The sequence below is a fragment of the Marmota flaviventris genome, chromosome Y, assembly GCF_047511675.1.
Source record: "Marmota flaviventris isolate mMarFla1 chromosome Y, mMarFla1.hap1, whole genome shotgun sequence".
NCBI lineage: Eukaryota > Metazoa > Chordata > Mammalia > Rodentia > Sciuridae > Marmota > Marmota flaviventris.
In genome coordinates, this window is record NC_092519.1 from 4,437,638 (window position 1) to 4,460,931 (window position 23,294).

At 34.2% G+C, this 23,294-nt stretch overlaps 1 protein-coding gene across 1 annotated transcript; it reads left to right on the forward strand.

Moving 5' to 3' along the window:
• The first annotated feature begins 9,585 nt into the window (after positions 1-9,585).
• On the forward strand, positions 9,586-10,091 carry LOC139703546 (uncharacterized protein CXorf51A-like). The gene is made up of 2 exons (XM_071607049.1): positions 9,586-9,711; positions 9,870-10,091. The coding sequence occupies exons 1-2, from the start codon at positions 9,586-9,588 to the stop codon at positions 10,089-10,091; spliced, it is 348 nt and encodes a 115-aa protein (XP_071463150.1).
• Positions 10,092-23,294: the final 13,203 nt, after the last annotated feature.

The following is a 23,294-nucleotide window of genomic DNA, read 5'->3' on the forward strand; positions in this document are numbered from 1 at the left end:
TGGCAACTGTTCCATTTGTTGTAACTATCAAAAATGACATTTTTTGACACTTAAAAATTATTCTACCTCATTCAGAATGATGCAAAGGCATTCAATCTTGAAGTTGAAAGCCATACATGTAATTAGTATACAAAGTGGATCCCACTTATCCTCAGCTTTAGAACCAGAGTTAAATTATGTCAATTGTTAAGAGTCTAGGTCATTAAGAAGGATGTTTTTCCTCTAACACACAATCTGAGATATAAAAGTTCCCATGGTTAGTATATAAGACATTTGCAAATCCTATAAATTCAGACTTAAAATATTTTTCTGCAGATGTGATTTATATATTTAATCAAGCCTGGGGGTAGAATATCTATATCTTAGATTATAGTTTCAAATGGGATGTGATGAAGATATGTATTATATGGTCAATTCGTATTGTTAGCATAATGAATTCCTCAGAGTACTTCTCAAAAGAGTATAATTTTAAAATAGATTGTATCACCTGTTAAGAATAAAGCAATTAGGGTTGCTTTTCTTACCAAGAATTTAATAGTTAGCCAAGTATATATATAGGACAACCATCAGACTGGAATAAAATTTAAGATAGAACACACATAGTAGCCTCTAAATTTGACATTTATGAATGATTCATCAGGGTAAATAAAATTAAAATAATATGACCTTCCATTAACTGCTATAAGATCATACAATAGTAAATAGTGTTCTATAGCAATACAAAATTGACTTGAATGCAATATAAAACTTGAATGAAGGGGCTTGTGGCTCAGTGGTAGAGTGCTTGTCTAGCAAGTGTAAGGCTCTGGGTTTAATTCTCAGCACCACATATAAATAAATGAATAAAATAGAGGTACATCAACAACTAAAATATAAACCGAAAAAATCATTGCAATATATAAAATTATTTTGAAACCTATGGTACTGCTGATAACACACTGTAGGCCACACACTGCATTGGGTTGAGCTCTACGTTGTAGGCATGAACCCTGTGATAAATACTAAAACATATTTTATGTTATGAATGGTACAAAAAAGATGACTCTTTGTGTCCTATAAATTAAGAAAATAAGGCAATGGTCATGAGTAAAAGGAAATGAATACTTGGACTTCAACATAAGCACAGGGTTCTGTATCACTGACAGTCTACCTAAAAGAAAGAATTACAGAATGTTACTGGTGTTCAATGAGGTTTCCATAAGATACTTAAAGAAGGATTTGGAAGGCTTTGTGAGGGCTATTAGAGACATGGATCACTTCTGTTGCCTCAAAAGGAAAGTCGGGGTCATTTGGCCAAATAAAGAAATCCTTCCAAATCTTTTTTTTTTTTTTTTCCAGTTGTAAAGGGACACAATACCATTATTTTTAATTAATTATTTACTTTATGTGGTACTGAGGATCAAACCCAGTGCCCCACAGGAGGTGCATGCAAGTGCTCCAACACAGAGCCACAATCCCAGCCCCTCCAAACATATTTTTCCCCCTGTGGAACACTATTAATTGGGAATATCTCTACAAATGGAAAAAATAAAGTGTAAAAATAAATCACTCTGCACATAGACTTTTCTGACCATGAATACTGCCTTTTCCACACATCAAAATATATTTTATGCAAAACACCAGCCAAAAAAAGAATTCATGTCATTAAATGAGATTAAATGAGATTTGATAGTTAAACATAATATGCAAAATACATTAAAATTATAAAAATATAAGAGTAAAAACTGAAGTGAAAAACAGTGGATAAAGAAATTTGCCAAAAAAAAAAAAAAGATTGCTGAGAGCTTGATGATATATGCAAACCTCAAGGTAGAGCTGTTAAGCATCAGAAAGAGAGGGGTGTGGGTTGGCAGATATCGGGAAGAAACCGCAAGAGAAAATTAAGTTATCACATTGTAAACAATGAAAACAGAAGTACTGAAAAGGTAAAAGCATAGAGTACCTGCTACAGAGTGCTATGAAAACAAACACAAAGTAAAATGAGTTTTAAGAAATTATTATATATATATATATATATATATATATATATATATATATATATATATATATACAGAGAGAGAGAGAGAGAGAGAGAGAGAGAGAGAGAGAGAGAGAGAGACAGACAGACATCTGCACAAAGCTTGATAGTTCTTTGAATACATACATACATACATATATATATATATATATATATATATATATATATATATATATATATATATATATAAAATGTAGTTACTGGAAAGGACAAAATAGCAAATTGAACAGAGGAAAAACAACAACAACAAATCAAAACTAAAGGAAATCTGAAACTACAGGGAAAAAGGGATACTGTTTTCAGGATATATTGCCAAAAAAGTGAAGAAGGTTTGGGTCACTCTGAATTATTTCATAATAAAAAATGAACTTCCAAGATACACAAACTTTAAAGTTTACAGTCATAAACATGTAGCAATCAACAAGAAAAAATGAAGATTAGTTCAAAATTCCCCATAAGTATACAAAACTAAAAAAAAAACAAAAAACACTCACTTCCTGTGAGGAAACTAACTTTTTTTTTTTACTCAGACTGTCATTTACTTATGAATAAACCTTTATATATTTTTCATTGATAAACACAAAGAGAACTTATTCTTGGATGTCCTTAAAGACACTACTGGATGACAGGCTATCATGAGTTGCTGTACTTCAGTCACATTCTCAGGGTCCATTTCTAATTCTTTTTCTCTTTCTACTTATACCACATTCCTTACTTCAGTGAAGTCCATAAGGGTTATGATTATCTTCTTCCAAAGTCCTGTTAATGTTGATATTTTTACCTCATCCTATGAGTCACTAATAATAAGATCTAGAATGTGAATTGTTTCTAGAATCTTTTCAATTTACTTGGCCCAGATCCATCAGAAAAATCACTATGGCTGCTACAGCATTACAAAATGTATTTCTTAAACATCAGTTCCTGGCGATTGAAATTGCTGCTTGATCCATGCATTGCAGAATGGATATCTTGATAGCAGATATGCAAAGAAATACTCTCATTGTGCAACTTTATCATAGCTCCTGGGAATTTTCCTTTTTGAACAGTAAGTACCAACAGTGAACTTAGCATCTTTTTTTTTTTTTTAATTTTTTATTGTTGGTTTTTCAAAACATTACATAGTTCTTGATATATAATATTTCACACTTTGATTCAAGTGGGTTATGCACTCGCATTTTTACCCCATATACATATTGCAGAATCACATCAGTTACACATCCATTGATTTACATATTGCCATACTTGTGTGTGTTGTATTCTGCTGCCTTTCCTATCCTCTACTATCCACCCTCCCCTCCCCTCCCCTCTTCTCTCTCAACCCCCTCTACTGTCATTCATTTCTCCCCCTTGTATTATTTTTCCCTTTCCCCTCACTTCCTCTTGTATGTACTTTTGTATAACCCTGAGGGTCTCCTTCCATTTCCATGCAATTTCCCTTCTCTCTCCCTTTCCCTCCCACCTCTCATCCCTGTTTAATGTTAATCTTCTTCTCATGCTCTTCGTCCCTACTCTGTTCTTGGTTACTCTTCTTATATCAAAGAAGACATTTGGCATTTGTTTTTTAGGGATTGGCTAGCTTCACTTAGCATAATCTGCTCTAATGCCATATTTCACTTATTTAGTAGTTCACTATTAATTTCTCTGGGGCTTTGAAAACTTAGTTCATATATGAAAATCACCTAATTGTAAATATGGGGTGGATAAATTTCAGCAACTCTAAATATTCTTTCTTTATAGCCATATATGTGGTGCTGAGAATTAAACCCAGAGCCTTACACTTGCTAGGCAAGCACTCTACCACTGAGCCACAAGCCCCTTCATTCAAGTTTTATATTGCATTCAAGTCAATTTTGTATTGCTATAGAACACCATTTACTATTGTATGATCTTATAGCAGTTAATGGAAGGTCATATTATTTTAATTTTATTTACCCTGATGCATCATTCATAAATGTCAAATTTAGAGGCTACTATGTGTGTTCCATCTTAAATTTTATTCCAGTCTGATGGTTGTCCTATATACATACTTGGCTAACTATTAAATTCTTGGTAAGAAAAGCAACCCTAATTGCTTTATTCTTAACAGGTGATACAATCTATTTTAAAATTATACTCTTTTGAGAAGTACTCTGAGGAGTTCATTATGCTAACAATACGAATTGACCATATAATACATATCTTCATCACATCCCATTTGAAACTATAATCTAAGATATAGATATTCTACCTACAGGCTTTATTAAATATATAAATCACATCTGCAGAAAAATATTTTAAGTCTGAATTTATAGGATTTGCAAATGTCTTATATACTAACCATGGGAACTTTCATATCTCAGATTGTGTGTTAGAGGAAAAAACATCCTTCTTAATGACCTAGACTCTTAACAATTGACATAATTTAACTCTGGTTCTAAAGCTGAGGATAAGTGGGATCCACTTTGTATACTAATTACATGTATGGCTTTCAACTTCAAGATCAAATGCCTTTGCATCATTCTGAAAGAGGTAGAATAATTTTTAAGTGTCAAAAAATTGTCATTTTTGATAGTTACAACAAATGGAACAGTTGCCAAGTGATCTATATTTTTGGCAAACTGTGTTAAAGACATTTATAATATCATACATCAAACATTGTCTAGCAAAAGTAACTATTCTAAGAAATATACAAGTTTGGGGAAACAAAGATGTTCAGGAATACAATTATGCTCAAGATTTTTAAATTAAAAGTAAAATAAATTTATTAAATTTTAATTCAATCGTTTATTTTATTTGCTTAATATTTGATCATATATGACTTTCATTTACAAAGTGTTATTTGTCTCATTATTATAACAGAACCTAGACCATCTGTCTTAAATTTATATGTCTCATGAAGAAGAAAAAATATTACCTCTTAACACATAATACAGAATTTGGAATTAAGAACTATTAAGAAATTTATCTGTGATAGCTCTAAGATAAGCATTAAAATTTTGTTAGGTTGCACACCCCTGTAAGCCCAATGGCTTGAGATGCTGAAGCATGCGGATGGTGAGTTCAAAGCCAGCCTCAGCAATGGTGAGGCATTGAGCAACCCAGTAAGAGCCTATCTCTAACTAAAATACAAAATAGGGCTGGGGATGTGGTTCAATGGTTGAGTATCCCCGAGTTCAATCCTCAGTATCAAAAACAAAACAAAACAATTTTTACTATTCAGTTTTGGTTTTTCCTAAGCAGAAATAGAGTTTATATTTTATCGTATTTTTATTTCTCAAAACCTTGTATATAACAAAACTAGTAAGTAAATAATAAGCCAAGTCAGTAAATAAATAAACACTAAAACAAAATTTCTTGTGTATCAAGGTGGTTTTGCTCTACAGTTATAATCTAGCCCAGAACCAATCACTTTGAAAGTTGTGCATGTTCCTGTTCTGAGGGACCATATTTGCCTATGGAGCTACATATCCATGTGTATCTCTGGCTTTCAACCAGACCTGGTACCTCAGAACTTATGTTTTGTTATAATTATTGTTGTTGTAATTATTGTTGTTGCTGTTGTTATATAAATTCACATTTATATAAAAGCTTAAAAAATAGTACATAGTATGTCCATATCTTCTTTATGGTCACTAAATGTTGAGTCACAGGTAGGCTGTCTCATTACAATTAGTATACTAGTATCTGTATGTTGTGAACCAGGACATGCCCTTATATAAGTACAGTATGATTGAAAACACAAGTACATTAATATTAATAAAATTCTACAATTATTAACATTTTGTTAAATATTTAAAATTCATCCCTTAGCAAAAAGAAAAAAAAAAAACAAAAAAACAAAAAAACAAAAAAAAAACAAATCTTGATTAAGATTCAACCTATGTATGTATATTACATTCAATTTTTCTTTGTTCTTAATTTAAGTTGGAAAGGCCCTTCATACATTCATTTTATCCATGTTCTTGATATTTTCTAAAAGTTCTTGCCAATATGGAAATGATCAAAGAAGGGTAAGTTATGTGAGATGAAAAAAGTACTGATAACTAAAGTACTCCCTACAGCCAAGCTGGTGGTACTATATGAACATCAAGCAAATAGTAACAATAACGAGTTATAACCAATATATAAGAATCTATGAGTCCATTTGCTTAGTTATTAATATCAATATTCATATTGAATAAGTAAGCAAATAAATAAATGTCATTGATGGGAAAGCTGCTTATTATATTATACTTATAACCTAAAAATGAAGAAGCAGTGAGAAAAATAGGAAAAATATTTTGTAAAACAAAATATCAATACAAGTTAAAATCTATGCTGTCAAAAATCATCAATGGATGCTCTGTCAAAAATGCAACTAAAATTGAAGTATTAACATAGTCTGATATTACTTCCTTTGGACCTTTATTGGTGAAAAAAATCAAAACAGTATCTTTATAATGGAAAACTTCAATAAACTCCATCTTACTCAGGTGATAAAAGTTAAAATCACCAATAATGAGATGTCAAATATACCAATATAATGTACTGAGCATTGAAGAACAGTACTTCAATGACATTCTGGTCAGAATGGATAACAAGAATCTAATGATGTAAAAATATGAGCTGCAGCCCAATAAAGGAACATTCTGCAACCTAGCTAACTTATATAACTACCGACATTCTGTGGGTTGTTTTCCTTTGATTTTTGTTTGTTTGGTTTAGCCATTCTCTCTTATGAAGTTTATTTTTCCAGGTTTTTCTTGGATTCTCTCTCTCTCTCTCTCGCTCTCTCTCTCTCTCTCTCTCTCTCTCTCCCTCTCCCTTCCCCTCTCTCACAGCCCCTGCCCCTCCCCCTCTCTTCCCACTTTCCTCCCTCCATCCCTCAAAAAAACATATATGTAGGTAAGTTCTATGCATATATCTGAGATCTTCTGCACATAGCACAGTAATGCTGTCTCAATGTTACTGTATAAAACTGCATAATGGACACCGATCTCAGCTTAGCTGACAAAGTACTCATTTTGTAAGCACTCAGATAATTATATGATACTCATTAAGTTCTACCAAGTTAATGATGAAAATTCATTTTCTTTAATATACCAGGACTGTTTCAGTGTACAGGAAAAGAACAGTACCGCTGGCAACTGCTTTGCTTTGTACCTCTATGCAGATTCCAGAGGGGCAACTATGTGCAATTTGCCTTTCCAAAGGAAGCAATCAAATATCTTCATGTTTGTTGTGCCACAAAAACAAGACCTCAGCTCTGCCATGATTTTATTCTCTTTTAGTGCTGAGTAATATCCCATTGTGTATATATGACACATTTTTTTTTTATCCATTCATCCACTGAAGGGCATCTACGCTGGGTCCACTGTTTAGCTATTGAGAATTGTGCTGCTATAAACATTGATGTGGCTATGACCCTGTAGTATGCTGCTTTTAAGAAGAGGATAAACAATCAACAAATATATGAAAAAATGCTCATCATCTCTAGCAATCAGAAAATGCAATCAAAACTACTCTAAGATATCATTTCACTCCAGTCAGAATGAAGACTCTTCTTCATTCTAGCTTAATTTTGAACATATATAGCCCCCTTTTGGTTCCTCAGTCACTTCTCCCCAGCATGTGACAGGAATTTGTTAAATTCATTCAGTCCCTTCTGATTCATTCTCCTTTCACAGATGAAAGGTGAATTCAGCTCTTTCATATGTTAAGGGATTTGGACATTTCAGGAATAAACTATTAGCAGGTCCACTTGGGTACATATCGAAAATCACAACCGACAGCTACCTTTAGGCTTTTCTTTTCTAGATTTCACATGTGAGGGAACCCCTGAGATATTTGTAGAACTGAGAAATATTATTAATAAGAAATTATCTCATAGTTTCTATGAGTCAAGAATCTGGGTTCAGATTGGTTGTCCTCTAGCTCTGGGTCTGTTTTATAAGGGTGAATTATCCCAAGGCTCAACTGGGAAGGATCCTCTTCCTAATTAAATCAAGTAGCTGTTATTTGGATTCAGTGCTCTGCAGTTTATTTTGCTGAGGACTCAGTTCCTCCTAAGGTATTCCTTAAAATGTGGGCCTCTTTATTGAGCATTTCATAATATGTTTTAATAAAAATGAGAAAGCACATGTGCAAGAGAGATTGCTACCAAGAAAGTGTTCTAGCAAAGATAAAATTGATGATGTTAATGGCATTCCATTACTTTTGTAGGATTTTAGCTATTAGAAGCAAATCTCTAGATACAGCCCATACTCATGCCATTCAACTGAAATGGATTACACAAGGGTATAAACATCAATTGGTTAAGATCACTGAGATCCTATGAGAAGCTGCATTCTAAATAAAAAATTGATGATTGTGTAGGGAAACATAAAGTACAAATCTGTTGGGAAGGTGGACTGATATATTCTAGAAAACAATGTGGCAATATTTAGTAAAATTATTGCTTTGGACTGAATGTGCCTCCCAAAATTCACATGTTAATACCCTTATCATTAATGTGATGGTAATTGGAGATAGGAGATAATTAAATTTGGTCATGAGGGCTGTGTCTCAGATTAATGCCCTTATTAAAAGAGGAAGACCCCTAAATCTCTCCTTCTGTATGCATCCACCAAAGAAAGCATATGAAGACGTAACCCGGAAACCAACCTTCATTAGAACCTGACTATGCTGCTACAAAACACAGAAACCAGTTATGGTACATTCAAACATACATTTAACAAGGCCATATACAAGGACAGAATTCAAATATAAAATAATAATTCTATTGTTGAGAAGGGAACTAGTGCTAGATTCTAAGAAGAAAGAAAAATTTGAATAAAAGAGAAGGAATCTTGCAAAACTCAATGATGATAATGTGACCAGGCTCCAAAAATAGAATAAAAATAAGGATAAAATGCAATTTTCATCAGTGGGTAGTTAATTTTATTCCTTTCCTATAAGTTGAAGGCCTGGAAGAAAACAATTTTAAAAATTGGCAGCCTTTAATGCCAAATGCAGTAAGTATATTGATATCCATTAATGGGAATATGTCTTGTTTGTAGCATTATTCACATATCTTCTGATAATTAAAGAAAAATATAACCATATTACTTTTGGATGGATTTTAGGTACATTATCCAAAATACTAACTAATGGCTAAGGGAAAGATAGCAGAATGAGTTTGTAGGAGTAGCTTTGGGGAATACTTTGGTAGAGGAAGATCTCTACCACCTGTACTACCACTATTGAACACTATATAAGAATTAGGGTGGGGTGGCTCTTTCAGGTATATTAAAGAAAAGTCTCCTTTGCCCAACCAGATCATTTTTGCCTTCCTAGCATCTCCTCTCCCCCACATCCCAGAAGTGCCAAGAGTGTTGATTTGCAATATCTAAGCTATAGCCTGGTTTCCCTAGCAACCTCCCTAGCCTCTTCATGTACAGAAGTGTCAGAGAGAGTGCTTTGTGAGGTCTAACCTCCTCCTTAGTCCTCATTGGCTGGGGAGTAACTTGCTGGCCAATGAAGGCTGAAGGGTGTGGCCCTTCATTGTCTTGGGAGGACATATATGCCTAGGATCCTTACAGCTCTTCAGAAGACCACTGGGAGGCTTCAGTATGGCTAAGGCAACCAAGAAATCACAGAAGCCTAATGCAGATATGGCCCAGTCAACATCATCGATGAAAGAAAGAAAGAATATGAAGACTTCCTATCATCACTCCAGATGCGGAAGAGGCAGCAAGGTAAGATAACCCAACCCAAGCTTCTCCTTTCTGCATTCATTCCCCACGACCTAAGACTCCTATTTATTTTTCATCTGGCACAAACCCCTACTTCACATGTATATCCTATCTTCTTTTCCCAAACCAATGCCCTTATGGCCTCTCTGTTGTCCTTACAGATACTAAAGTCCACCAATAAGGGTAAAAAAACACTTCAAAATAATTCAAGCAAAAGAGACTCAGAAAAGCCTTCCACATCTCTGAAAAAATCTAAGAAAACTAAAGGAACAATACTCTTTGGTCATTATCATCGGCTAAATGAAAAACTGAATAGAGAGCCAGAAATGGAAAATACCCCAGAAACCTCCAGCATTTCAAGTGATGATCTGGACAGCAAGTAATTGAGTGGGGCCAGAGACCTCAGAATAATCTGCAGAGTGTCCAGAGGTCTGGCAGCTAAGAAATGGCTCAATTTTACCACAGGTTACTAACATTAATGGTGGTGAAAATAAAATCAATCTGATGTGAAAAGATGTGTATCTCTGTGAGCCTCTGATGCTGGAGTGGGAACAAATAAAAGGTAGAAGTAGGTGTTTGAGAAGGGAGAGATGTGGGATCTGTGGAGTTGGAGTTCAAAAGATAAATTGTTATCCACACATTGAAGGATAAAGACAAAGTGAGGACTGAGGACTGAAGACAAACTTCCTCTTTATACTTGATCCCACAGGCAAGGCGAAAAGGACTTCATGTTTCTCCCTATTTGTGTATGGCTTTAGTATGTAGATTTCCAGAAACTGTATAAGGTGAGGCATGTGAGTGGCAGTATCTCAAAAAATATACAAGGAGTCACCTGAGGAACACTGACCTCATAGTGGTGTTTGTTACTCCATACCCTATTATGTAAGCAACTAATGGCTCTCAGAAGGGCTAAAGAACTCACTCTATCATCCCTAGGAAAGTAATGGTGATTGAAAGAACAAATCCAGAACCAATCAGCCCACTTAAGAAATTTGGGGTAGAGTAAGCCATTGGGAGTGGTCTGCCTCATGTGCTGGCAAGAAAATGGAGCATTCATTGTTCATGGAGAAGTTTTAAGCAACATGGCTCCTCCTACAAATATCTTTAAGCTTTATCTTTTTCAAAGTTGTTTTCATCCATGAAAAGAGTTTCATGCTTAATTTATGGAACTATAATTGAAGCACAAGAACCTGTACGTGATTAAAAAGTTTGTATGTGGGCTGGGGTTGTGGCTCAGTGGTAGAGCACTTGTCTGGCATCTGTGAGGCACTGGGTTTGATCCTCAGCATCACATAATAATTAAATAAAATAAAGGTATTGGGTCCACCTACAACTATTTTTTTAAAGTTCGTATGTTTTATCACACACACACATACTAATCACAATTATAAGAGTGAATATATCCATCATTCCTTAAAATTTCCAAATGCTGTTAGTCCCTTTTGTGATAGTAAAATACCTGAGGATGGGTACATTATTTTTTAAAAAAAGATTTCACAATTTTGGAAGCTGAAAGTCTGAGATTGGGCAGCCTCACCTAGTTGGCCTCTGATGAGGGCCTTCCTGCTATGTCATAACATGGGCTGATGGCTTCACATGATGAAGGAAGTATGTGTGTGTGTATGTGAGAGGTAAATCACATGGAAAGAGAGAAACAGAGTAGGAAAGGGTCAAAATTGCTCCTTTATAACATCTCTTCTCTCATGGAAACAAATTCAGTCCTACAATCAGCATGATGAGCATTAGTATCTTCAGAGGGGTGATTATTAAAGGGGTGATCATCTCCCACTAGGCCCCACCTCTTAAAGTTGTCTTCCAACCTTTCAATACCAAATATACTGGGGACCAAACCATATTCAAACTACAGCATGCTTCTTGGCAATATCTCCCTCCTACCCCTCCCTGTACCCCCATCTCCAGGTAACTACTGTCTTGCTTGTGGCCACTATCAGTTTCCATTTTCTAGAGGTTTATAAAAATGGAGTCATGAAATATATACTCTTTTTTTCATCTAGCCTCTTAGAAAATTCTTCTCACCCCTCAAAAATCTTTTATTGTTTTAATTTCTAAAAGATGCCTGCAGTCAGTAAGTTTTTTTTTAAGTTATAGTTGGACACAAAGCCTTCATTTTATTTATTGAATTTTATGTGGTGCGGAGGATTGAACTTAGTGCCTCACGTGCTAGGCGAGTGCGCTATCACTGAGCCACAACCCCAGCCCTGCTAATAAGTTTTAAATGTGTATATATAAGGTACAAAAAGGACATTATTAGCACTTGTACATTAATTATCAGATATATTATGTGAGGGAATTAATGTGGAGAAATTCTTGTTATACTATTAACCTTAGATATCATGTAATTAAGTTACTGCTTTCCTTTCTAAAGTAAGTTCCTCAGGATCTAGTATGGCTTGCAGTGCATTTCAGGCCACTATTCTGTGGTCTTGTATGACACATGTATTCTAGCACTTAAACAGCTGTTTCTAAATAAACATTGATAGCACGGTGATTGTAAAATAAAAGCAATAATATAAAAGAAATTAATTTCTTATGTGCTGTCATTTCATGAAGAGTTTATTTGTGCTCATGCTTAAATCAGTAAATCAAAGTGCAAATGAGAGTTTAAGTTCTTACATGATTTATGCGTGTACTTTGATGAAGTTGAATTATATCTTTAAAAGTAAATTTATTCTTGTTTAATTGTTCAATGTTTATTTAAAAAATATTAAATGTAACACCATATGGATGATTTATTAGTTGACTAGATTGTACCTTTTGCTTTTCTATCCATTATTACTTCTTGTTTAAATTCATGATTATTATTCTTCTATTGAAGAGTGAGCATTTAAAAACATTGGCCACTTAGAGTTTAATATGTCATTTATGCCAATGGTTAACAATATTTTTCATCATATTTTGCTCCTAGGATATGACTGTTTTTATTTTGAACATCTTTATTTAGATATAATTGACATGTAATAAATTACATGTAATAAATTACACATAAAATAATAAATTAGATTTAACATTTCACCTGTAAAACCATCACCATTATTAAAAAAAAAAAAAAAAAAAAAAAAAAGAATATGATCATTACCTAAATAGTTTCCTCAAACCACTTCCCCAAGCCCTGTCCATTGCCATACAAGCACTGATCAGCTTTCTGGATCTGTAGATTAGTTTATATTTTCTAGAGTTTTATATAAATGGAATCACAATTTGTACTTTTGTATGGTTCTTTCACTCAGTGAAAATTGAGAGTCATCAATATTATTGAGTACATCTACATTACAAGATTTGCATATATTATGATTTTAAGTAGCATTAAATTGAATCTCCACCAATTAGTTACCTTATTCCTTTCACTCAAGTTGCCCCAATGGTTATGTCTTCCACAAATATATTACTTTTTCATTAGGAAATTGATATTGACACAATTCATTTAACTTACTAATATTTCACCAGGTTTACATTAACAAATTTTTATATGTATTTGTGTTTGGTTCTGTGGAATTTTCTCATGTGTAGCATTTTCTGTAACTATTACTATAGTCAACATGCAGAACAGTTCCATCCAAGGAACACTTTTGCTACATATATATATATATATATATATATATATATATATATATATATATATAACCATAGTCACCTCTAGTCACTTCTCCATCCCTGAAATCAAGTAATTTATTCTTTATGATTTTTATGATTTTTTTCATTAGAAAAAAATGTTACATAAATGGAATAACTCAGTTTGGAACCATTTTGTATCTTTCTTTTTTCACTCAGAATAAATCTCCTGTGATCTAATCAATATGTGTGTAATAATAGTTTTTTTGTTTGCTTCAATCATTCATTGATTAATCCATTTGGTTTGATAAATCATTAATTTATTAAAGAACACTATGTAGCCACAATTCTCTAGAAAAACAAAACAAAAGTATAAAGTTAGGTTGATAGATAGAAGATAGATAGATAATCAGTCAGGCAAGAAGGGAGGCAGAAATAATAAGAGATCTATTAAAGGAATTGACTTAGGCAGCTATGAGCACTAAGATGTCCTAAAATAGGCTATTTGAAAGCTGTAGACCCTGGGATGCAATTATCATTGCTCAGTCTAAGATTGAAAATTTCAGAACCAGAGAAGTCAAAGGTATCACTAATTCTCAGTCTGAAACTGAAGGCCTATCAACCCTGAGGGTGCTAGTATGAGTCCTAGAGTCCCAAAGCCAGAAAGTCTGGAGTACTGATGTTGAAGGTCAGGAGAAGAAGTGTTGCTATTCCCGAAAAGATATGGGAATCCTTTTCTCTCCATTTTTAAAAATTTATTTTATTTTTTACACAAATGGAGCACAACTTTTCATTTCTCTGGTTTTTACGTGATGGAGATTAATTGCATAAACATAACCACTCATAGGAATAATAATGTCCCTCTCATTCTATTCAAGGACCTAGCCAGTAGAATGGTGCCCACCTACATTAATGGCTGATTTTCTTCACTCAGTTAACTAACATGTCAATTTCCTCTAGAAACGTGTTCATAGACACACACAGAAGTATTCCCAGGTTTCTAAGTATTCATTAACCCAAACAAGTTGACACATAAATTAATTATCATAGATATCTTTGTTGTTTCTAATTTTAGAAGATTAAAATAAAGATGATATGGCATTCCTGTATAAATTTTGAGTGTGAATGTGATCTTCCAACTTTCTGGAATAATACCCAAGAATACAATTTTTAGGTCATCTGATAAATGTATTGTTTAGTTGTGTGAGAAATTTTCATATGACTTTCCAGTTGGTTGTACCATTTTAAATTCCCACCAGCAATCTACAAGGGATATAATTTCTCTGCATTCTCACTAGAATTTAGTGCTATCACTTTATATTTAAGTTATTCTGGTGCATGTATAATGATATACAATTAGCATTTTGATTTGAATTTCTCCTATGGTTGATATAGTTGAACATGTTTTTATATGCTTGTTTTCCATCTACAAATCCCCTTTGTAAAAATTTCCACTCATATTTCTAGCCCATTTCTCTTTCTTTCTCATTGGAGACACTTGCACAGTAAGACTTGGATAAATTTGAAGACAGGTGTACATAAATGCAGAACCATTTTATAATTGCTTTTTCTTTCTTCCATCCCTTAATCTTATTGGAAAGGCATAAGAAAATGAATCATTTCTTATTTAATCCAGAATTTCCTTAATTGGATTTTAGGATCTCTGTTTTAAAGAGCAGATTATCTGAATTTTTAAGACCTCTTACAATATTTTTTTGTATTTTCTTTCTACCCACATACCATTAACTGGTATTTTCTCCTAGATCCCGATGAATTGTCTGTTGTTAAATAATACTTTAAATATTGGTATTAAACAAAGGATTGCTATATGTTTCTTCATATAACATTTTCTTCCTCTAGTATGTTGTTATAATCCCTTTTGGCTTTTGGGTGCTCAATGTCGCTCCTATGTAAAAAATGCTGGATTTGGGATTCTAATATTTGGCTTTTGGGATGTACCATTAAGGGATTACATGTAGATTTTGTGGCTGTGGTCTGCTTTTACTTAACAATTCTCCATTCTATTACTGCATCCATCTTTGCCCCTATAATATATTCATTCAGTCATTTCAATGATACTCAACCACATGAGAACCACCTCCAAACTATGTAAAATCATCTCCTCCATAACCTTGTATAACACTGGTTCTGGTAAATAATTTATCCTTAAAGTTTTCTTCCATACCTATTCCAAAGGGTTCTGCAACACACATCAGTCTTGGTACCATACTAAACAATTTATGAATATTAACAATATGATTAGCCTGTATTGGTGTATGTGGGTAATTTAAACCTTTGAATTCCTTTGTCAGATTTACTTGATATTTTCAAAAATCAAAACTAGAGGAAATTCTACAGACATTATATACTGAACAGCTTAGGGATTTTTTCTCTGGTTTCAACATTCCTTGGAAAAATCAGTCCGAGGATAGCTATCATACTTGATGATTAAGGAATTCCTAGCCAATCACTTCAAACTGAAATAACCACAAACAGTCCTGCCATCTCTTGCCACTCAGGCTCTTTACGTAAGCAGAGAATCATCCTCTGAAATCTAATCCCTCTCTTGATTATTATATCTTTATTACACAAGGTTCCTAGAATCATATGCCAACATACTTCAGGAATTTTTGTCTATACATTTGCAAAGATAAATTATGATCTGTGTTAGATGTTCTTTTGCTTTTTAATTTAGACTTCTCTCTAGATCCTGAATCTACAGGTTTGGGTCTTTCTGTATATGTAATTAGACTTATGTTATTATTTCCTAAAATACTTTTTCAGTCTGACTTTTTCTTTAATTTTCTTCTGAGCAAGTGAGGATATGGAAGTTAACTTGTTATTATTACATAGGTTGCTAATTTATTTATTTTTCTGTTCAGATTGGGGAAACCCTATTGATCTTTCCTCAAGTTGATTGGTTCTTTTCTTGTCTTCTTCACTATGTATAAGCTCATTAATCCAGTTTTCTTTTATTCTACAGTCTTCTAGTTCTATAATTTACATTTTAGTCATCTATTTGTTGTTGATTTTTTAAAAAGAAAATTAACAATTGCTGTTTATTGTATTTTTGTGATTCATGATTTAAAATTTGTATCAGTTTTCTTATGATTCATCTTATTATTCCAGGGGCCCTACCCATACCACCCTGATCAAATTAGTGTCTGACTTATTGCACACAGGTGGGGTGGACGCTCAGCTCTCTACTCAGCTCTGCTGATACTTATCTTCTCAGCAAAAATAAAAATGAAGCACCAATTAACACCATCACCTTGACTCCAAGTAAGAGTATAGATCCCCACTACATCTTATTCTTCTCAGGGAGAAGTAAGGGGAGAGAGTTTACTCATACTGTTTTGTGGCTACTCAGTAAGAGTGTAAACTCAGATCCTGTTTGGGATCAGCTGATACCAGGGGAAGGGATACTTGTAGAACAAACCAACCCTATCTCTTAACACCTCGTTCTGCTTGGTTAATCTGGACAGGTGTAGCAGTTTGCCTGTCTAATGGATCATACTCATTTCAGGGGTACTTAGAAAGTGAAACACTAACAAGTCCTGATTTGAACTTCTTCATAAATCTCATAGATATCCAATGGTAGTAGAAGCTCAGCTATCTGTTAAGACTCACTGACACCAAATAGTGTGGGTGAGGTACAGTGGTGAATAATTCTACTCTCATTACATTTCCTTGCTGCCATATGGGTTTAAAAGAACAGGGTGCCTTTAAATGCTATTGATGATGCTGGTATTTCCCCTTGGCAAGTCAAGATCAGCGTTCCACTCACTGGGGGAAGTGTAGCATCACCTACCTCCATCAACTACTTTTGCCAACCAGGAGACCAAAGATCATCTCATCAAGAATTTTGGTGATGCCTAAAGCAAGACAAAAAACTACTGTTTCCGATAGATCCAAGGGTAAGTGCAGGATGGGTTTTATTTTTGGTCCTACAAACTATGCATATTTGTGGATATTTTGGAGGAAACTATTCCATTGATGTTTGTTGGGAATAGGATGGATGTATCCAAAGTGTTTCTGCTGTCTTGGGTCCTTCTTTCTCTGGTATTTTGGTTAAGACAAACAGGCTTTACTTGGAGATATTTTTGTCTGTGCCTATTGGTGGTTCTACATTGAAAACTTCTGCAGCATCCTTTCTAACATATTTAAACGCCAACAAGAAAACCCAGGGAACTAACTTCCACTAGTTACCTAATTCCTGTGTCCCTATGTGTTCTGCCTTCTTTCTACAGTTAAAAATCCTCTTATGTTTGTTGAATTATGCCCAAGGTTTCTTAATTTTAAGATGGAAACAGTTCTGTTGCTGCCAGCAGTGTGAAGAGAACAGTAGGTAGGGTGCCCAGAATTGGTTTAGCCATGGGTCAGAGATGCCCCAGAACCTTTCCCCTCAGCCACAAGAGGGCACATTGCAACCCAGGGTACCAGGGAACTATTAGAGCAGCCCATGATCATGCCAGAGGTGGATGGAGCAAAGCCTTTCTGGAGGCACTAGAGCCAAAAATATTGTAATCTTTTTAATATTAGGTTTTAATTTCACTTGTATTTTATTATCTTCTGTATTGATTGTCCCATTATTTGTTATCACAAACTTTAATCCAATCTTATATCCAATCTTATATTGTTTTTAAAATGGGACATATACTATTTTTTTTCTTTTCTCACTATTCCTTCTTCTGCACCCTCCCTTACTTTGCTTCTTTTCCTATTTTAATTTTTAACATGGACTCTTTCTATTTATTCTGAACTATTGCTCCCCTTTGCCATTTTTGGATTAGTGGCATAGTAGAGAATATTTTCAATAAGGTGTTACATCTTACTGGTACACAGTCTGCTCTCAGGTAGTCACAGTTACTGGTGATAATTATCTCTTCAAAACAGAGCTGGTAGCACTTTAAACATATCATGTACTCTGACACTGAGTCAAATTTTATTATATATTTATTATGAACTTTTGGTAGGAAATAGATTCCACATCATTTGGAGGAGAATTCTAAAGGATTGTTATATAATTCTGCAGCCTTTATTGGCCTTGCCTTCCTTCTAGAAATAAAGGGATTTTCCTCATCTCTCCTTTTTCTAGTAACAGTTGGCCTTTACCTGTGCCATAGGAGTGACAACATATGCTGCCCTTTGGGGAATTGAAGACTTTTGACAGAGTGTCCAAACAGTAATGATAATTTTCAAATCTTTTATGCACCAGCAAGGGAAGCTATCTCTGGGTTCCTGACCTGCTTCTAGTCTTTTTCTTGAGCAAATCTGGAGGACCATAGAAAGGAACCTGTAAGCTGATGTTAATTCATCTTGTGTCTGTTTCTCCAGCGGCTTTGTTACTGTCACAACAACATACACTTGGACATTAACAATTGGTTCAAAGTGTTACTGATTCCTTATTGCCCACTCATGTGAAAGTTTTATACTTCTCTGGTGCTCTGTCTTAGGTGAAAGAGTTTGTGTATTCCATCTCTCCTTGGAGAAGAATAGGTACCCTGATGGCCCTGCAACCTCAGGTCTCGAATGGGCTACAAGAAAAATTATAATTTTGTACTTTATTTGGATTTTTCTCTTCATTATGGAGTAAATGTGCTTATTCAATTTCCCACATCTTGAACAGAAGCAGAACATAGAGCAATGCTTTTAACCACTATGTCCTACTGCATCCCAAGATACTATTTTTATTTTTTCAGGAATGTGTTTAGGTGAGGAGTTCCGACAGAAAAAAATAAGTTCACTAAGGCCAAATATCTAGAAGTAACACAGAGGACTTGAAAAAACTTTTTTCTACAAAGTAACACAGACGACTTGAAAAAACTTTTTTTCTACAAATCTCCAACCAGATCTACCTGGTTGTTAAGTTCCTGGCATTTAAAATACACCAAGATCTTCTTCACTTACTTTCTTTATTGTTCTGTAATTTTCATTGTAGAAATTAAATTTCAATGTAGAAATTAAAGAAGACCTTAGAATATGGAAATATGTCCCATGTTCTTGGATAGTCAGAATTAATATTGACAAAATGGCCACACTATCAAAAGTGCTATACAGATTTATTATAATTTCTATTAATTCGAATGGCATTTCTCATAGAAATAGAAAGATCAGTCATGAAATTCATTTGGAAAAATAAAAGGCCCAGAATAGACAAAGCAATCCTCAGGAGAAAAGTGATATGGAGGCATCACAATACCAGACCTTAAATTATAATATAGAATTATAGTAATAAAATGACATGGTATTGGCACCAAAATAGACATGTAGACCAATGGTACAGAATAGAGTACACAAAGACAAACCCACATAAATACAGTTATCTCATATTAGACAAAAGTGCCAAAAGCATACATTGGAGAAAAGATAGCCTCTTCAACAAATGGTGCTTGGAGAACTGGAAACCATATGGAACAACATGAAACTAAACCCTTATCTCTTACCATGTACAAAACTCAACTCAAAGTGGATCAAGGACCTAGGAATTAGACCAGAGACCTGAAGCCTACTACAGGTAAATGTAAACTCAGCTCTTCATCATGTCAGCTAAGAACCAACTTCCTCAAAAATCTCCTAAAGTACAAGAAATAACATCAAGAATCAATAAATGGGATAGTATCAAACTAAAAAGCATCTTCGTGGCAAAGGAAATAGTCAATAACATAAGGAGAGAACCTACAGAGTGGGAAAAGTCTTTACCACATGCACCTCAGAGAGAGCATTAATCTTCTCCAGGATAGATAGACATCTGTATATCCATCTATCTATCTACACACACACACACACACACACACACACACACACACACACACACACTCAAAAAACTTAATGCCAAACAAACCAGATAACCCAATCAATAAATGGGCAAAGGAACTGAACAGGCATTTCACAGAGCAAAAAATAGAATGCTGAAAAAATATATAAAAAGATGTTCAACATCTTTAGCAATTAGAGAAATGCAAATTAAAAAGTACACTGAAATTCCATCTCACTCCATTCAGAATGGCAACTATCAAGAATACAAGTAACACCGGGCATGGCAGTGCATGCCTGTAATCCCAGTAGCTCAGGAGGCTGAGGCAGGGGGATTTCGAGTTCAAAGCCAGCCTCCACAGAAGCAAAGTACTAAGAAACTTGGTGAGACCCTGTCACTAAGTAAAATACAAAATAGGGCTGGGAATGTGACTCAGTGGTCAAGTGCCCTTGAGTTCAATCCTTGGTACCAAAATAAAGAAAGAAAGAAAGAAAGAAAGAACATGAATAAGAACATGAGTAACAATAAATGTTGGCGAGGTTGTGGGGAAAAAAAGGTACTTCCCCCTACATATTGCTGGTATGACTGCAAATTGGTGCAAGCAGTATGGAGATTCCTCAGAAAACTTGGAATGGAACAACCATTTGACCCAGTTATGTCACCCCTTGGTATATACCCAAATCATTTAAAAACAGCATAACTTCAGTGATAGAGCCACATCAATGTTTATAACAGCTCAGTTCAAAACAGCTATGCTATCGAATCAATCTAGGTGCCTTTCAACAGATAAATGGATAAAGAAAATGTTATAAATATATACTTGATGGAATATTACTCAACTATAAGGAATAATGAGTTTATAGCATTTGCAGGTAAATGAATGGAAGTGAAGACTGTCATGCTAAGTGAAATAAGCCAACCCCCCCCAAAATAAATACTGAATATTCTCTGTGATATGTGAATGCTAACTCAAAATAAGAATGGTGGAGGGGAGAACAGAAGCTCATTGGATTAGACAAAGTCAAATGAAGGGAAGGGAGGGATGATGGGCATAGGAAAGACAGTAGAATGAATCAGACTTAAGTTTACTATGTTCATATGTGAATACACCACCAGTAAAACTCCACAACATGTAAAACATGTAAAGCATCCTAATTAGAATAAATTATACTCCGTGTATGTACAATGTGTCAAAATACACTCTACTGTCATGTATATATAAAAAGAATAAATAAAAATAAAAGTAATAAAAAATAAAAAAGATAAATGATAAATAAAATTAACCAAGATGCTTCCCTCATATTTTACCAACCATTAAATGTACATTTTAATATTTGGCAGCAAATCATGTCTAGTAATCTCAGTAGAAACTGACAAGATTATGTGTGCTTGAATGAACTTGAAATTGTGCACTACTAGTGGTAATATCAGTATGACTGTAAAGTCCTTAATAGTGTCACACTTGGTTTGAAATTGCTACTTTAGATACCGGTGGGTGCACTGGTAACTGTGAGCTATTAGTGCTGTCATTATTGTTGCCTATAATATCCCAAGAAGATGACACTTGTCACTAGCTACTATGGCTAGAGTTTCCTGCGGTGGAAAGTGTCTGGTAAATAAAGTTCCAGTCAACTGATAATTCTATTGGCATATATATGCCTGGGAACTACTACCGAATGCAAAAGACTAGAGCTGGCATATTTAATAAATTAAGTAGGGCAACCATCTTAAAAAGCATTAGAAATGAGGAAGTCTCTTTGCCTCATTTCTGCCATAAGATTATATTCACTACAGGGCTATTATGGGATGAGATGGAAGAGTTGCTTGGCCTGCCTAGATAAGAAAAGCCTCAATCATTTAGCAAAAATATATTCATTAATTACAAAGTGTCAAGCACTCTCCTGGGTGCTGGAAAAAATACACAATGCAAATGACTATGAAATAGTATCCTAATTATGGGCTGGGGCTGTAGCTCAGTGGTAGAGAGCTTGCTTAGCATGTGTGAGGCACTGGGTTCAATTCCCAAGCACCAAACAAAAATAAACAAATAAAATAAAGGTATTGCTTATATATAAAGGTATTGCGTCCATATACAACTAAAAAAAATCTTTAAAAAAATAAAAATTGTCATTATATCCATCTCCTAGATTTGTGGTAACTCTTCCCTAAGTCTTTGGACCAATCATATGCCTTCAATTTCCTTTATTCAACTGAATCAATTTTTTTTCTGATTTTATTTATTTACTGTTTTTGAAGCAGGATTTTCAAAAGTAATACTTATTCAGAAGTAGGAGAGAACATAGTAACTACATAAATGTATGTCAGTACATAAAAACTTGCAAAAATTGAGAAGTTCCACTTTATATTCCAAATATTGTCACATTTCTAAGGACAGAAACAACTTCCCAGGTACCTAACATTTGTTTCCTACTTCCCATCTCTCTGTGATCTTATTTACCCATACCTGAGATTCAGCTAGCTGCTTCCATTGTTATTAGCTCAGAAGCATGTAAAAGAAACCATGTTTCAAACTATATGACTTTGAATCTTCCCACTTGTTTTGGTCTCTGGACATTGAATCTAAGTTTACCAGACGAGAAAGACAAAAGTGTGGAAATTGATATCAACTAATCTCCATCATTATCAATAATTTTATTTCCTTCCTAATTTCTGATGCAATGTTTTGTGTTTTCTCTTTGATTCCTAATTATATTTTCCTATACTGGCAATTTCAATTATTGTCTTGATGTGCCAATGCTTGGATTAATTTCAATTTATATCATCAATCTAATAATTTGTTGTTCAACTTGATACTTCATTCCTCATACTGCCTTTATTTTGCTTACGTTGTTAACATTTCGAATTTCAGCTCCAGCTTATTTGTTTTTATTCATTCTTCTTTAATGATGAAACTTAGTTGGACTATGGGTTTTCTCGTATTTACAATTTGGCCTTCCTTCCATTAAAACATTAATATTTATTAAGTGCTTATTATGTGGTGCTTGTCTAAGTAATTCATATACATTTATTTAGTCCTCCCCAAAAAACTTATACGATTGAAAACTGCAGCACAGAAGTATTACATGCATTTACATTTTTATCCAAGGTCACACAAGTAGTAGGGGGCAGAGTTAAGATTGGAAATCATTCTTGAGGTGCTGTAGAACACCATAATTTAAAAAAAAACAGTAGAGCACTTTCTGTGTTTCCCTTTGTCTCATAAAAATTCTGACTCTTGTCGTCTAATTATGTTGGTATG